Source organism: Populus nigra, chromosome 12, assembly GCF_951802175.1.
Source record: "Populus nigra chromosome 12, ddPopNigr1.1, whole genome shotgun sequence".
NCBI lineage: Eukaryota > Viridiplantae > Streptophyta > Magnoliopsida > Malpighiales > Salicaceae > Populus > Populus nigra.
In genome coordinates this window covers 10,822,024-10,840,700 of record NC_084863.1, presented here as the reverse complement: position 1 = coordinate 10,840,700, position 18,677 = coordinate 10,822,024, and the positions used below count along the sequence as shown (strand labels likewise).

At 31.2% G+C, this 18,677-nt stretch overlaps 1 protein-coding gene across 1 annotated transcript; it reads right to left on the bottom strand.

Annotated features, from left to right (window-relative positions):
- Positions 1 to 7,071: 7,071 nt before the first annotated feature.
- Positions 7,072 to 13,414, bottom strand: LOC133669374 (uncharacterized). Its single transcript, XM_062089476.1, has 7 exons — positions 13,026 to 13,414; positions 12,350 to 12,687; positions 11,884 to 12,069; positions 11,637 to 11,741; positions 11,491 to 11,562; positions 11,263 to 11,379; positions 7,072 to 8,539 (listed from the first exon to the last, which is right to left on the bottom strand). The coding sequence occupies exons 1-7, from the start codon at positions 13,243 to 13,245 to the stop codon at positions 7,298 to 7,300; spliced, it is 2,280 nt and encodes a 759-aa protein (XP_061945460.1). The 5' UTR covers positions 13,246 to 13,414; the 3' UTR covers positions 7,072 to 7,297.
- Positions 13,415 to 18,677: the final 5,263 nt, after the last annotated feature.

The window sequence follows — 18,677 nt, the reverse complement described above, 5'->3', positions numbered from 1 at the left end:
TAGAGATGCTTATAGGTCTAGTTTTGTTGTTTCATATAATTGATCACTTAGTCACAGACATATGCCAGGAGGGTCTGATTTGAAAGTTGGTCACACATAAGTAGTAAAAATAAATTGATTAATGTCGTTAAACAGTGACACATTGCACACTTAGTTAATTATCAAGTCCAACGATCAAACTCAACATTTGTTCAATTACAATGTATGCAAGCACCAAAATGTAAACGACATTTGCATAGGGGATATGAAAAAAGATCGGATTTATTTGAGATAGCAAAGTTAAAAGGGTCACACACATGTATTTCGATTTTTTTCCAGAAAGACCACTATCAACTTGATGCAAATTTTATTGTTAGTACCATAGTTATTAAACCCGGACCGGCATGGTGAATCGACTCGGTAGCTGGACTGGTCTGGGTAAAAAAAAGACCGAAATGAGCAAAAATCCGGCAAATCCCAGTTAAAACGCAGTTTTTTTTTTCAAATGTGTTTTTTCTTCTAGCCAAAAACCCCTCTTTTTTATATTTTTTTAGTTGATTATTAACCCTTTTCAAAGTTCACTATATAAATACTAGAAGAATGCTTTATTTTTTCAATGTGAGATTTGAAGCCCTTTAGTATATATATTCTATGTTCACAAAAAAAAAAAATTATGTTTTCAATATAAGATTTGAAACTTTTTAGTATATATATTTTATGTTCACAAGAAAAAAAAACTAAATTTTTTCAATGTGGGATAAAAAAAACATTTTTGGTTTAAATACTTCAACTTAAAAAGATAATATACTAATATAGTATCTTTTCAATGTGAAATAAAAAAACCTTTTGAAATAATATTTTAAACTTCATTATTTATAATATATATAGCCTATATTTAGATGAATTATTTCTTAATTTTTTTCATATGAAATATTAAAACTTTAAAAAAAAATTAAAATTTTTCCGGATTGATTCTGGTTAACCCGGTTCAACAAGTATAACTCGGGACCTGGCTCCTTGACCGAGTCAACTCCTGGATCGGGCTGATAACTATGGTTAGTATTATATCAATCTTTGTAATGAATAATCTTTTGATTATAGTCGCAAGCATACATGATGAAATAAAATTGCATTACTAGTATAAAATATCATGTAACAAAGAATAGGTTGCAAAATAGAAGATGATTGAGCATCTTTTTGGTTCACATGAGAAGTATTTTGAGAAATTAACTAGGTGGTTAAATGTTTGTCGTACTAGACTTGAAACCTTTATAGAAAAGCTAACTCTTGATGATACCGCAGCAAAGGACGAGGGCACTCAGACTAGAGTAAAAGCTGGATCTGGTCGTGCTACTGATGAGCTCAAATCATCCAATAAATGACATAGATGTAAATATATGGATGAATTATATTTATATACTTTAGGATTACTTGAATATTGTATTGTTGAATTATTTTATATTTATTTTGCATGTATGTGTGTGCGAGCGCAAATTCTTGGGGCTACTTGTGATTATAAAATATGAGAATATATTGAGTTTAATTAGATTTGTTAATTGCAGTTATTGTTTTTTTTTTTTTTGCATTTTTTTTAAGCAAGATAAAATTTAGGGTATACTTCCTATATAGAAAAAACCCTGTCTAAATTTTAATAAAATTATAAATATTTTAACTCTCTAAAACCATAAAGTAAATAAAATTTCAGATTAACAAAAATTATAATTTTATTAACTGTTTTTAGGCTTAAAACATGAAAATAACTCAAAATCTTACAATAGCCAAAATGGTTTTAATGTTTTGGCTATACTTTAATTGTTTTATTAAATATCCAGTCATTTATTAAAAAGATTGTGAGTCACAACATCACAATAATTTTGCGGTTAAAAAATGTGACCTTTCATTAATGTTATTTTTTATCTTGTGCTATTTCAGTATTTAATTATATTTTGAGTGTTAATTACTCAATTTATCCAATAAAATGTAACTAAACTGATTTTTTTTTTAAAAAAAGGGTTAAATGTTATGAGTTAAAAAAAAAAACTTCCTTAAAGGCTGTCCGCTAGCACAAAATAATTTTTTCCTTTTCTTTTTCATTTTTCTCCAAGTTTTTCTTCTTGGAAAAATTAGAAAATATGTTCATTCCTAAGATTTTAAAATATCTTTTCAATCCAGAAAACCAGAAAATATATTCAAATTATATTATATTTTATTTGAAGAAAAATAAAAATAATGATCAAATTAAACCTGTTTTTTTAATTAAATTCTTAACATTTTAACATGCACAATTTTTTTTTATCATTAATTTGAGAAAACTTTTCCACCTAATTTTCCACTCAAACATTTTCAATTCGTTGTTATTAATTGAAAGGTCCTCTCTACGTGGGATCGAAAGTCAATGAAATGGAACATTCTCGAACATTAGTTCTCACACGACATGAAACATGGACTGCAACGGAAATCAAATTTTACTTGCCGAGAGAAAAAGAAAACAGCCTTCGAAATAATTAATAATAATAAGAATAATAAAACAAAAACAAAAAACAAAAAACATGTACAATCTCATCACAAAAAAGCTAGCTGGTACCCGGAATACTGAAATGTCGGGGGCAGTGCCTCCACTTTCATAGCTTGACTTCACGTAAACTTTTATAAGATTATTTGTTTTTGTATTTTAAAAATATTTTGAAAAAAAAAAAGAATTTTGTTTTTTTAATTTTAAATTATTTTTTTATGTTTTGTATTAATGTAAAAAATAATTTTTTAAAAATAAAAAATATTATTTTAATATATTTCTAAGAAAAAACAATTTAAAAAATAATGTTGTATGGGTTGTTAAGATAAAGAGGATATAAGTCTTATTAGAAGAAAAAAACAAGGTTAGTTTTGTCCAAACAAATTTATTAGTTGGAAAAAGAGAAGGAAAATCGCCTTTTCAATGGTGGAAGATTTGGATAGCATCTTTTAGATGGTTTTCAACTTTAGCTTTATTTATGGTAAAATAAAAAACACCTTTTTTTTAATTTGTAAAAAGATCCGTTTTTCATTTTTTTTTTAAAGAAAATGAAGTAATATTTTCATTATTAAAGGTGTGGACTCGCATGCTGTAAAATGATTATTTTATTCTTTATCATTAAACTCATAATTTGCTTTCAACGGTAAATTATCTTTTCAATGGGATTAATTTATCGTTGCAAACTTGGATGATGTATAATAGTATTTTTACTTTTTTATTTACATAGTATATTGTCTAAAATATCCTTAAATGTTAAGTTTTCTTAGCTTTCAATTGGTGTATTTTTGGTTTTTTCTTTTTAAAAGCATAATGCAATTACTAAAGTACCCTTACAAGCAAAAAAAATATATAACTTGCATCAAGGGGCTTTTCGATCTTTTCATATTGGTTTTTTCGTTGATATCATGTTGGGTAAGGAGAAATATGATCTTTTGATAAATTAGAAATATAAAACGAGAAAAGTTATAGACGTGTGTAGTGTTCATGTCAACAAGTGAGAGAAGCCATCACCCTTCAGGAGGCGTGTGCGGGCTCCTTTGATAGACAAACACCACCATCCATATGGTGTCAGGAGTTGCTCGCAAAGATCTTCATGATGGATGGGTGTGTGTCACCGATAAATGTAAGGTGTGGCTCTAGTAGATTTGTTTCTTCTCCTCTCCCCTTTCTCTCTCCTCCTAGGTAAAATACAAATGTGTTTTTTATTTTATTTTTTTGTATCCAACTTAATCCTCATTGTTTTGATTTCTTTTTTATATTTATTTATTAATTTGTTTCTTCAATTTAATCTCTCATCACTTGGTTTTATTTGATTTTTATATCAATTTTAGCTCTCATTCTTTTAATTGCTATTTATGCATCTTTTTTTTAAAAAAAAATCTCATCTCCAATTTAGTCTTTTTGTTTTTTTCTATTTGATTTTTTTATATTTTTTTCTAATATTTTTCTTCAATTTAGTCCCTCATCATATGGTTTCATTTTATTTTGGTATCAAATTTGGTCTTCATTCATTTAATTGCTATTTATTTTCTTTTTGTCTTTTTTCCTAATTGAATTGTGTTTTTAATTTCATCCATTAGTGTTTGATTTTGATTTTGATTTATTCTTATGTTAGATTTTGTTCATATTCTTTTAATTGTTATTTGTGTTGTTGTAGATCTTTTTTTACTACCCTTTTTCTCCTGGTTTCATCCTTTATTATTATTTTTATTATTGCTTTTTTAAAAAATTTTGTTTCAAAATGCATCAAAATAATATATTTTTATTTTTAAAAATTTATTTTTAATATCAACATATCAAAATGATCTAAAAGTACCAAAAAATATTAATTTGAAACAAAAATAAAAAAAATTCAATTTTTTCAAAAATATTTTTAAAACACAAAAACAAACAAATCTTTATTATTTTTTAAGATTTGTCTTCTATGACGTTAGTCTCGAACCCATGACAAGAGTTGTGGGTATTAGATATTAACACAAGTGACTTCACTCTTTTTTTTGGCTTCTTTATCAAATTTTATTTTTTTTCCAATCTCATCTTTCATCATTTGATTTAATAGAAATTGATCTTTGAGCTTCTTCGTTTTGCTTTCATATCTACATGGTTATCTCAATCTTACATCCATAGTTGCAAGGTTAATGGATTAACCTAGGTTGACTTGAATCTCTTTTTTTTTTTCATTTCTTCTTTTGAATATTTTTTTTTTCAATTCCGTCTTTGGATTGTTTGGACATAGGTTATCCCAATCCTATATTTGGGTTGCCCTGGTATCACAATCGAGTCCTCCTAGTATCACAATCGGATCACAAATTTGGCATGCTAATCTATTTGGGCTCTGGTTATTTTTTTTATCTTTTTTTATTTTTAGTTTTTTTTGTCTGTTTATTTATTGTCATTGTATTTTTTATTTCATGTTATCAAAATCATATGATCTTAGTAAACCTAGTCAAGTCAATGATTCCATTCTCGGATTATTTTTTTAAAAAAACACTTATGTCAACCCGCAGAGTAGTGTAGAACACCTTTCTAGTCTCGATTAAGCACCTAGAACCTTCATCTTATTTTCAATTTTCCTTTCCTTCCATTTATGTTTTCCCATTGGTTAGGGTAACCAATTTTTTTTTTTATTTCCCCTTCATGTTTATGGATGGTCTCACCATAAAATTTTATTATATAGAGGAGTGGCTAGTTATTTCTTTATTTTTTTTTATTTTTTTTTTATTTTGAAAAAAGATAAGGAAAGTGACGTAAGGATGAGAGAGAAAGATATTAATTTAGGATTTCTTTTTCCTTCTTGTGTCGGTACCTAATAAATAACTACAAGGATATCTCTAGTTACTTGTTGATCTCATAAAATTTCTCATGTCGCAACATTTCCAAAAAGGATTAGGAAATAAAAGAATGAAAAAAAATGAAACAGAAAACTACATTTTTAAGTAAAATAAATATGATAAAATTAAAAAAAAGTTAGAATTTCAAGAAAATTTCTAAACCCTATTAAATTTAATTTTCAGTCACCAACGATATTATCGCTTTTCATTTAATAATATCACTAATTTACTAATCCATGATAGTTGGAAGTTGAATAATTTTTAAAAAGATATATAAAAAAAATATTCATGATTCAAGGAATTATTTGACATCACTATTAAATTCAATATAATTGATCAACCTTGAAACTTCTCAACCTAACTCCTTACATAACTTATGTTTAAAATTAACCTATGCAGGCATTGCTTTGGTGAGCTGTAGTCGACTTGACGAGTCTAGAAGTAACCTAGATAACTAGTAAAAAACATGGTTTGACTTTAAAAAATTTTTAACATGACATCTCTCTCTCTTTTTTTTTCTTTCTAAATATTGAGACAGTAACATGTTAGATAAACAAGTTTCACGACTTAACCTCTCAAACTCATGACTTAAATTATGGATTCCAATAGGTTTAACAACTTTGGTTTTTTAAACAATTTTTTATTTAATGATAAGGTAGCAAAAATAGACACTCATAAAATTAAGCATCTATCAAATATTGAAAGATTTGTTGGAAACTACAATAACCTTATAGAAAATAAACTAAAACAAATTATAAAGACCAATTGAAAATTAATTGAATATTAAAGAAAAAAATTGAAAAAAAAACTAAATAAATTGAAAAAAGAGAGTAAAAGATCATTTAAAAAAAAAACATAAAGGGTCGACTCCCTGGAATCCTACCTCTTTTAGTTATATAGACAATACTATATACTAAATTAAAATAGGGTTTCACTTTAGCCTCGTAGACGCGCGATGTTCAACTATAGAATCTAGAGACATAAGCATTAAAACAATAACTTCAGTCCCTGGATTTTCTTCTTTCTTACCATTTGGACCATAAAAGTTTATAGTATTATATTTCAATCCTCAAAACTTTATTTTCATTACTTTTCTATCCCTGATTTGTAAGAGATAAAAGAGAAAATATTTAAAATTTGGTGAGAAAAAATAAAGAATTCAGTTAGAGTTCAATGATAACAGTTTTATACATGTGAATTTGATAAAATTAAAAAAAAAATCAATTACCAAAAAAACAAATTCAATTATCAAAACCAAAAAATTGTTATAGGACTAAAAAAAAAAAAGAAAGGTTGACTTAACTAAACTATAGCAACCCACAATACAGTTAAGTGTCGCTAAAAAAAATTAAAAAAACAAAAAGCAGTGATTTACCTTCTCATTTAGTATTTCTTATAATTATAATGCTTTTATGGCCTCTTGAATTTCTACTTTATCTTTCTTTTATTTTTAATTTTTTATCTGGAAAAGAGCTTTATTCATTTATCGGTCTTATCCATCTCAATTTAGCAGGTTTTTATTGCTCCAAAACAGCCTTCTTTCGAATTTCCCATCTTATCTATTTTTCTTTTCCTTTGCTGAAGAACCAAGTAACAACGTGTATGTAGTCTAGAAGGAAAAGGAGAATACCTTTGCCTTGGTAGGGCAGGTGCGTGCCACTGAACAATATTAACTAGACTTTGCACCTTTAATCCGCATCTCTTCCCTGCATGGAGCATTAAAAAATAAGAAGAAATAACACCCACAGGTAACATGAAACTTGAGCCGGATTAAACAGTAGCATTATCTGGTTACATATTAAGATTGGTGAAAACTAAAAGTTCTTCTACTATCAGAAAGAGAACTACGCCTAGATGTAATCTAAAGAACATTAAGATATCTAAAACATCAATCATAACTGCCCGGTTCATTTATCACGAATGAAAATCCGCCTACAAGGAAGGCTAATCGGCCTACAAGGAAGGCTAATCGCTCTCAGCGTGGAGCAGCATACATCTGGGTTGAGTCATATTGTGGAAAACCAGGCTGCGGAGACACCGTTTTCCCATAACCAACTGGTGCTGTTGCTGGAGCAGCGACATAACCAGCTGATTGTGGGACTGATTGATCATAACTTGGTTGAGCTGGTGTTGGTTGAGCATAAGCCTGCTGGCTGGTTGGTGCACTGAATGCAGGGCCACTACCATAAGCAGGATCTTGGGACACTTGATAGCCATAACCTGCAGTGTTCGCAGCTTGCTGCTCAGGAAAACCTTGTGAAGATGGATACCCTCCATAGCCCCCAGCAGGGACTTGACCATAGCCAGCTGCTGCTGCTTGTCCAGCAGGCTGTCCATATGTTGGAACAGGCTGGCCACCTTGCTGAGGGTAGCCTGGGCCAGATGCAGGTGGTGCCTGATTATACCCATCGGAAGCTGATCCAGACCCATAAGGGGGATATGCTTGCTGCATGGGCCCACTTGATGCATATGGATACTGCTGTTGTGGTGGTTGACCATACAATTGAGTTGATTGAATGGGACCTTGATAAGATATATCTCCCGGCTGACCAGGCCTTGGAGGGCCATATGATTGAGGAGGTGGACCCTGTGATGGCATGCCATACGATGGCTGCTTGCCATATTGCTGCTGTGCCCCATAGCCTGGTTGATTGCTGGCCTGCGGATAAGCTGGCTGAGAACTTCCATGCCCATAAGGATACTTCGGTTCATCATATCCATACCCATAGCTCTGCTGAGAAGGAGCTGCCTGGGAATAGGGAGCTTGATGCCCATAATCTGGACCATGGGACTGTCCATAATTGTAATTCACCTGGGATGGAGGTCCACCCATAACAGGGGAATGACGAGAAACATGCCCAGGAAGGGGAGTAGACATTGGGGCAGAAACCGGATGATCAGATACATGACCTCCTTGGCCACTATAGTAATCATAGCCACCACTATGCGGATGAAAGCCTTGCATGTTAGGAGGAGGTCTTTGCTCCCAGCCAGAACTGTAGTTACTTCTAGGAGCCATCTGTTGTGGAGGATAACCACCATAAGTTGGAGGAAACTGCGCACCTTGGGATGGATATGGACCCCGATTATAATCATACGGCATTTGCTGGTTTGAATGATGACCACGTGGACCCCAATGAGCTGGGCCAGTGGGTCCTCGGGGTCGATAGGACTGCTGCTGGTTAAAGCTGCTAGAGAGAGTTGCCGGCCTCATAGTCTATCCAAAGCAAATGACAAAAAAGAAATTAGTGAACAAAACAAATTTCAATTGCACAAGAAAAAGAAACTAAAGAAAAGTCTTGAGTCTTTCACAGAGCAAACCACGTCATTATTTCTGAAGCAAAAACACCACCAAAACAAAGCCACAATTCACGTTAGTATTGAAAGGCATGCAGCTTTGACAAAATATAGAATAAACTATGTGAAATGTGAAGGAATTAAACATAAAAGCGAGTGAGAAACACACTTTGATCCTTTTTTCTCTTCACAGGTCAATTCAATTCATTTTGCATTTGATAACAACACAACAGCTACTAACATAAACAAAACATTATCATAAAAAGAAAACAAGACATTATAGATGTTAGCAAGTGTACAAAACATGTTGTACTTGTATCATAAAAAGAGAGCAAGCCATTATAGATGTGAACAGGTGTACAAAACATGTTGAATTTATAGAATGGAAGGGACCAGAGAGCGGGAATAAAGTCCAAGCTGGACAGAAAGGCCCTATGAGAAACATGAAACATTATAAGATGTCACATATAACAATTTCCTGAGTTTCTGATTATGTAAGTGCAAGGATATCCAATTGACATCTCTTTTCTACCACTGAAGGATATTTTCTATCTTAAAAAAAAAAAAGAAAAAAAAAAGATAAACCAAGCAGCCTATGGACCCCATCCTTCCATGCAGCTCCTTACCTTCCCTTGAATTAAGTCATCTCAGATACCCATTTACTTCAGATTGATATGAATTCCAAACATAATATTTTCTGAAATGAGAATTTATACATTCAAATATATTCTACTGAAGAAAAGATTGAGAATGACAAAATGCCATGGTTTTTTTGGAGTTAATGTGGATAGAGATTTATATGCTCGTAGTTTGCAGTTGAAAATGAAACCCACAACTTACAAAAACAAAATCAGATTAGACAACGAAATGATTCTATGGTTGTGCAAAACTGCAAAAACTGGTGCAGAAAACTGCCATGTTTAAGATTACATTGTCTCAAGTTCTATTCTCTACATGGTCAGGATGATCAAGACAAGCACAGATATAATATAAAGAGCAACAATAAAGGACATTATCATAACCAATGCAGATCTTAAAATCCTAGAAATACACACTAATGATCAAATCACGTCGTAATATCAGTAGAGTAGCATGTTGAAAAGGCATATTCCCAGTGCTTTACTAGCTAAATATGCTTTTATAGCTGCTCCAATGCAACTTAAGGCAAATCATATAACATATATAATATTCTTCAAATGTTTCAGCAGATGCGAATTTGAAAGTGTCGTTCCAATTAAAGCTTCACATACAAGGACTTCACCAGGAATTGTACTTTCTTCAACATGCATCTCATGCATAAAACATGGGGTACTAATGATCACTAAGGTTATGTATCACTGAATTATTATTGTACAACTTCGAAGTCTCAAAGCATTCTTACCAACTATTACCATCCTGCAATTCCGAAACTTAATGCCTGATACCTCTCTTCGGTTGATGAGAGTGAATAGTGGCTGTCTATTGCTACACCAAAAAAGCAATGCTGACCCCATGGGAAAGGCAAAAGCCAAATCTGCATTTTAAAGTCAACCAATTCGAAATCGGCACCTTGAACACAAATAAATCATGGCAACCGACATCTTGGATGGAATATAGATCTTCCTAAGAGCATTCAAATGACCTTGGAACGGATCGTTCATTAATACCACAAACTCCATTCTGTCATTTAATTAAAGCTCTAGCTCTCATAGAAAACTATAGAACAGCTCTTGACATGGATGAATGGCGACTCTAACATACAAACAAAATAATCATGTCTGCAATTGCAGTTAAAAACATACAGATCCTCAGCTCCAATAATTTAGTTAAAAACAATTCACCCACAACCAACAAAAAGATGAACTTGAAACAGCCTAAAACTCTATTTCCTAAACAGAGGCTGCATAAACATCTCCCTACATAAAGAAAAAGTCTAGTATAACATATATTCTATATTTTTTTCTTGGACAGGATGTTATCAAATGATGATTATTCAAAATGACAATAAATATGTCTTCCACATACTCACACAGGCAACAAATCTATGTAGAAAATTGAACCTTCAAGTAACAAATCAGGGACTAGGCAGCCTAAGTACAGCAGAATAAGCCCCACAAACAAAGAAACTATTACCATATCAAATCGTCAAATTACTAAGAAACAAATTATTTTAGACAACTAGACAGAAACAGATAAAAGTGAGATTATTTAGATCCATTTGTTGATGCCAAGCCTACACAGTTTCAAGATAGAACAAACAAATTCACAGAACTAGCTCATGAGATCCTAGACATGCATTAATGCCTCAAGGAACCAAAGAAAATAGTATTTGGTGCATGCAATTCCAAAGCTCAACCGCTAAACAAGGCCTGATACAAAATTAGATACCAGTCAAATTCACAGAACTAGCTCATGAGATCCTAGACATGCATTAATGCCTCAAGGAACCAAAGAAAATAGTATTTGGTGCATGCAATTCCAAAGCTCAACCGCTAAACAAGGCCTGATACAAAATTAGATACCAGTCAATCAAATACTCTTAATTTCATGAAATCAACACAACAATTCAGAAAAAGGTAACATATCAATCCACCTGAAGCAACCACAATTACAGAAAATTTGAAATATATTCTACATAGGAGAAAAAAGTAGGCGAAAACAAACCTGATTCATGACATCCATTATCATTTCTCTGGCCATCTCAATTTGTCTCGTATCTCCAGTTACACGCACCGTTCTTTCTTTTGATTCATCCCCTTCTGGAAGATGTTGAGGTATCAGCTGAAGTAAAACAAGGTTGTAAGGACTAGTCATTGAAATTTTTTAGGGAAATTGTCAAGGTCATATCTATATGAAAGTGCATCTTGGTGCCAAGCCAGCAATATCAACTACCTGAATGCGAGCCCCTGATTTGGCTTGAAGACCTTTGATGGTTTCCCCACCCCGTCCTATGATTAGACCAACCTGGATGCAAGCTTGCATCAGCATAGTTGAGAAACACAACTAAAGAATGCATCCATCTGAAATCATAAATTAACCTTCTCATTGGGAATTGGAATCTCCAGCTGATCTCCCACTCCAGCAGCTTGTGCACTAGTAGCAAGGCCCATAGCTATCAGAGAGGGGGAACCCCCAGCATCAGCCTACGACATGATATCCAAATTAAGTGAATGCAAAACAACACGAAATCATCCAAATAAATGGCAAGATAATCTCAAAACAGAAAAAAGAAAACTAGCAAAACAAGGAAAGTAGGTAACAAAGAAAGAAATTAAATTTCAGTACCTCTGCTATGACTGCATTGATGAGCTTCTCAGCCTTGCTTATACTACTTAAACTCCCTATTAATTCCACTGGCCTTGTTGTGGATTGTAGATCAGCTTCAGCATCCCTTGTGATTTGAATTTTAGCTCCAGAATTATACTGCAGGTAACGTATAGTATCTCCACCCTTGCCAATAAGAACTCCAACCTGCCACGGCATTGTTTTAAACCTTTGTTGCAAGAATAATCTTTGAGAGCACCCGACAACAATATAAAGGGAAACAAAAACCAAGCAACTATACGCTCAAAAACTGTTTAGTAAAATTGGACAGGATGACATCCACGCTCTAAAAAAAAAAGATGACTGGATTATCATAAGAAATCCACTATATTCCCTCACATATCATACCCAATTCCCCAACATTTTACCTGAACAAGCTTGATCAGGTTTCATTACACAATTACAAGAACAGGCTTGGTTAACACACCTTGTCATTTGGAACCTCCATTTTACGCGATGTTGTTTGATCCTCAGATAGATGTTCCTCAGCCTCCTCAGACAGCTTTTCAGCATAAGGTTTCCCAGCATCCTCTAAAGATGGTTTCTCAGCATCCTCCGTCTTGGAATCATCAACAGTTGCTTGTTCAGTAGTATTAGTCTCCTGATTATCTGCATTTGGGTCTTCTTTATCATTTGTTTCCGGCACCTCCTCGGACAGAGGCTCAGCATTATCATCTTTTCCATGCTCATTCTCAACACACGGCTCTTCAGCTTCTTCCCTTGCATGTTCATCTGACTCATCTCCTTTGAAACCATTTTCGCTGGCTGTTACCAACAAAAACAAAACCATCAGAACCCACCCCCACCTCTTGATATAGCATTCGCAACAAGATAAAACAGAAGTCAAGATTTCAACAAAACCCAATTTTCATAATAATCAAACCAACCAAAATAACAAGTCAAGTTACTATTTCTTGATTTGATACTTCTTTTTTCGACAAAAAATAAATCACTTCATTGGCACAAAAAACGACAGTAAAATAATGCATTTCCAAAAATAATTAATTTTTCATCAACCAAAAAATAATAAAATAACAAAATTAAGTAAATAATTTCCAATTTATTAACAGAAACCAAACCCTAAAAATCAAAACTTCAATTACCTAACCCATCGGTTTTGCTTTCATCGATCCTTAGCCGTTTAGAATCAGGCGAACCACCATCCTCCACGTCATCTGCTTTCCCATCCTCTTCAGGCTCCTGTTCGTCGGCTGGACTCGGCTCAGCTTCTTCTAGAGTTTCAGGCTCTAAATCTTCCAGTTTTCTCTTGTGATCCGACCCCACAGGAACCACTGCCGGCGCCACAACCTCCTCCTCCGCCATTATTTCAGTAGGTAGCAGGAAGATTTGAAACTACCGTCGGTAGGAATTAAGATTAAAAATGTTTTTTAGATGAGAGAAGTTAGAATGATTGGAAAATCAGGGATTGTTGTTTATGGTTAGGTGACGTGTAGAGGATAGTTATCGTCAAGAGAGGGTTTAAGGCTATATATATATATATATATATATATATATATTTGAAAGAGAGAGTGGCCGATGGGTAGATATTTTGTGCAAAGAAGAGTTTAGGGTTGGGGTTAAAATTTTGGTGGGCCGTGTTTTTGTGGTCAAGGGAGAAAAGTTATGATCGTGAGTGGAATTTTACTGTCTCGTTTTTTACGAATCAGAAAAAAAATATTTCCTTGTTTCTTTATATTTTTAAAGTAAATTTTAGAAATTAATTAATATAATATTACTTAGTTATTCTCTAATCACCACAATTTTTTTTATATAAGGACTAATTTTTATTGATTATTTATATTTTAAACAATTTGATTTTCCAAAAATTTAGGGAGAATTATTTGTAATATACTTTTAGATCTTATATTAAATAAATACTTAAAATTATGCTACTCATGTTTAAAAATTCAAACGTAATATTAAAGTCTATCAAATAAACTAAAATATTTTTTTATAGAATAGAAATTGACCATATTTGATAATTTTTTATCCTAAAATTCAGATATAAAAGAAATTAATCATAATTTTGAAAATTAAATTTTCTAAGAAAAGAAAAGGAAAAAATAAATAATTTAATTTCATAAAATTTTTTTGAAATTAAACCATCTATCACTTTATTGAGATTCTATAAACGTTTGTTGATCACTTAGATAGTTTTTTTTTTTATCAAAATGCTATTAATTAATTGTTTTATATTTTAAAAAGAAGAAATTACATAATATAACTTTAATTCTATAAAAAGACATGTAGCAACATTGCAAAATTAAATAGAGTGTAGGGATCCGATTTTAAACCCTAAGAAAAGTTGATTTTATGTGATTCTATGGCGTCATAGAGTAAAAGGAAAATGAGACATCTATGAATAATAAGAGAAAGAGATTACAAAAATTAAAGTGAAAGAAAATAAAGGAAAATTGTAAAGAAGGTAATAAAAACCTTTAAGTGAATATATATATATATATATATATATATATATATATATATATATATATATATATATATATTGAAATTACATATGTAGGCCATCGTTCATAATGACTTTACAACTTTTTATATAATGATATAGATTTTGAATCTTATTTAAACATGTAAACATTAATTTTTTATAAATATAGGTAGTAGGTAACATGACTTTATTAAATACTAAAACAAAATGAACTCTTTCTCCCTTGATATCACTTAAACCTTGTCACGCTCGTAAAATGGGCTCTCTAAAATTATAATGGAAACATATGAAAAATTAGAGTAGCCACGTAATGGTTTAAAAAAACTAAGATTTCTAAAGTTTAGTACTGGTTTTGAAGTTCGGATAAAAAGCTGGTTATATTTAAGAAAATAATAATGTTACTTTTACCTCATTATTTTTTATGAAATGTTACCTTTACTATATGTTTTTTTCTCATATCTATTTATTTATTGCCAATAATTATCTTGATTATATTTTTAAGCTTTTGTTTGCAATTTGTTTTATTTATTTGTAAAAAATACAATATTGAACCCTTAACACATAAGACTCATTGATTAAATTGCTTTTGAAAAAGAGGACATTGATGTCTAAAAAAAATAAAACTTGTTAATTAGGTTATTCATAATAATTTTGACATCAACCCCTTAAAAAAAGAAGGCTTATTGAATTAACTATTTCTAAAGTAAGTTTTGGATCTATATGGATGGTTAACATTGAATTAGGCTTTGACCCATTTAACTTGATTAGTTCTAAAACAGATTATAAGGACACCATTCTTACTCAATAAGGCTTGATGCGATCATGTTGACTTGGTACTAATTATTATATTACATAAATTCACACTTATAATAAATATTTTTTTATCTTTTTTAATTTTTAATTTTAAAATTTATTGTTGTTTTCTTTAGAATACTATTATTGTAAATATTTGGTCTCACCTTCTTACAAAACACAACATATATAGCAATGCAAATAAACTCATCCACCCATGGAAAATTAACCAAATGTTACAAATTGCTTATAACATAGGAAAATATAACATTCATAAATTAACCAATATTAAGAGAGTATTTAGAAGTGTGGTAACAATTGCTTTTCAAAATGCTTTTTGTTAGATAATATATCAAAATAATATTTTTTTATTTTTTAAAATTATTTTTAATATCAGTAATTAAAATTATATGAAAATATCAAAAATATATTAATTTAAAACAAAAAAATTTAAATTTTGTTAAAAATATTTTTAAAACACAAAAATAAACAGGCTATTCAAATGATCAATATGCATTGATTTGAAATCAGGGTAAAAACATGTGAGAAAATGCTAGAGAACTTGATTGGGCTACACAACACACGTTTGTCTCGTGCGCTATCTTATTGACTTTCTGGACTGAAACGTGCATATGTTTTGCACGTGCCATCTAAATAAACCTACAAAAAAAAAATCATTTGCCTTATTTCTCTTTTAATAGTTGGTGAAACTACTGTGTTTTCAAGGCTAAACATGGTTACCAAATGATTGGGTTTAGACTCGGTTTTAAGTTGATTATATGGTGGATTGGTGTGAGTTTTTGGGTGGAGGTTGTTAATGGGCTTGTCAGCGTTAAGTTGAAGTGGAAAACAATGGAGGTGGGTTGTTGTTGGACCATGGCAAAAAGGGTTGAGAACTAAGCTGTTGGCAACGCTAGATCAACAGGGAAATGACTTGACGGTGGTGTTTATAGTTTGTCCCATTATAGGTGAGAGGACAACGACAAGGTAAAGAAAAGGTTATATGGTTTTTTTTCTCTTAGAAAGGTGGCGACTTAGAGAGAGAGAGAGAGAAAGATGGAGATGGGTTTATGTCATTCAATTAGAGGATAAAAGGTTGATTAAATATGGTTCGTGGAAGGCTAGTGGATATTGGTTGATGAAAATAATTGTTTTTAAGGTACGGTTTGATGGGTTGGTTTGGTGGTGTTGGTGGGAGATTGAGTTTGGCTGGAGTTGATGATCGTGAATGTGTAGGCTACACTGGTTCAGCTAGGATGCTGGTGGTCTTAGGTAGAGATTGATTTGGTGGTTTATGAGGGAGGATGATGGTTTGTGGTTGAAGGTTATTATGTGGTTTGTTAAGGAGAACAATGGTCTATAGTTGGAGGTTATTGGGTGGTTGTTGGTGTATGGTAATGAATATGGGGGGAAGATGAAAGTTTATGTATGATGGTCAATGATGACTTTTGTTAGTTGGAATTCAATAGGGTGAGAGGTTGTGGTTGGTTTTAGATGGTAAGGTTTGTTTAGGTTTAGCATATGTAAAAAGAGGAACATATTTAGCTTTTTAAAAATGTTTGTGTTCATTATTAGTTTTATTTTTTTTTAGAGGAATTAATGTTGCGGGTTGAGAAATAGGTTACAGAGGTTGCGAGTTTGTGATGGTGGTTCATTATGCTCAGTGAGTAGAAGAGTGGTTTGCAGAGGAGTGGTGACTATAGGTGTTCACGGTCTGGTTCGGGTTGGGTTCAAAATTCCAGATTCAAGTTGGGCTAAAAACTCCAACCGAACTAGGAGATGAAATTTTTAGGAAATTGGACCAAACTGAACTGAGAACCAACTCAAACTGAATCAATTCGGTCAAGTTCAATTTTTTTTTTAACCAGAAATCTCTTAGTCAACTTTTATTGTATTATTAAACAAGGTGTTAGTTACTTGTCTAAATGTTTTGTATTTTCAAAAGAAAAAATAAATAAGCATCACAATTAGAAACAACGATCGACAAAAAAAAAAAAGAAAGAAAAAAAGAGGTGTATATAGTTGAGCAATAAATTTTCTTAGAAATTTGCAAGCACGGATCTAGAGAGTTTAGGTGATCAAAATAGGAGACAATCTTAGCCTAAGTACAACAAAAACAAACATGCCAAAATAGAACAGTAGGCATGCGTTAAAGGCTTTTCATTTTCTAAATAGCTAAGAAACACAAAATGAGAGTTTAAATAGTCTAGAAAACCGGAAAAGAAAACAACTCATTTGAGATTAAAAAAGAAAAAGCATTAACCAAAGCCAATAACTGACAAATAAAGGCAATAAAGTAGAAGAAAAGAACAAAACATGGGAGATGGAGGTTATCTGTAACAACCTCTCAAGTTTCAATAGGGGAAATAACAAAGGAGAGAGATGGAACAAGAGAGATAAACGTTTGGTGGTTGTTTTGAATGAGAAAAGAGGGATTTTTAAGGTTAGTGAAATTAGGTCAATAAGTTATCTATTTATACTCTTTTTTTAAATGGGTTTACAACTTACATTGGGTCTGATTCGATTACCCAATTTCAATTTCTAAAACCGAAACCAAACTGAACCAAGTTATTTTATGATTTCAAAATCAATTTGATAGTTTTTTTTCTCTCGGTTTGGCTCTTTCGAGTAATGTTTTCCCAGTTTCTAAGGTTTAATTGGTTGATTGGTTGGTTTTTTTAAACACCCCTAATAATAGCTGAGTTGATAGAAAAGTAATCTTAACAATTTTATAGGAGGTTTATGTGACAGGAAAGTTTCCTGCAACAAAAGTTAGCTATGTTGTTGTTCATGTGTTATTAATCTATTTTATCAATCTTTTATTTAAAAAAAATATGTGGGAAGAATTGCTAAAGTTCTAGGATCTAGGTTTTGAATTATTTGGATCAATTAATTGAAAATTGTTCAAATTTAAGGGATCAAAATCTGGGATTTTAATAGATGTTTGATTTGTGTTTTGGGATAGTTGAAATTAAATATTTGAATTGTTGTAAATTGTAATTAAAACTTAATCATTGTTGTAAGATTAGGCCCCGTTTGTTTGCTGGAAAGTAGTTTTCTTTTGAAAAGTGAATTCCAAGAAAGTGAATTATTTTTCGATGTTTGGTAGTGTAATGAAAAATAAGTTGGAAAACACTTTCCAGTGTTTGGTTATATCATGGAAAATGAGACGGAAAATAACTTATTAATGTTTTATTTTTTTCAAGTTTATTAAAATAATGAGGAACAAATCTTACAAATTAAAAAGTTGAATGAGAATGAAATTGAAAAAAAAAACTAATTTAATAAATTATCTCAAATAAAATAAATTATAATCAAAATAATAGAGATCAAATCTAAAAAATAAAAAAATTGAAAGATGAAGAAATTAAAATAATAAAAATAATTAACATTTCATAAATTATTTTAAATAAAATAAGTAACAATCAAAAGAATGAGGATCAAATTTGATAGATAAAAAATTTCAATTAAAAAATTATAAGGGAAAAACAAATAACAATTATAAAAATAAAAAAGT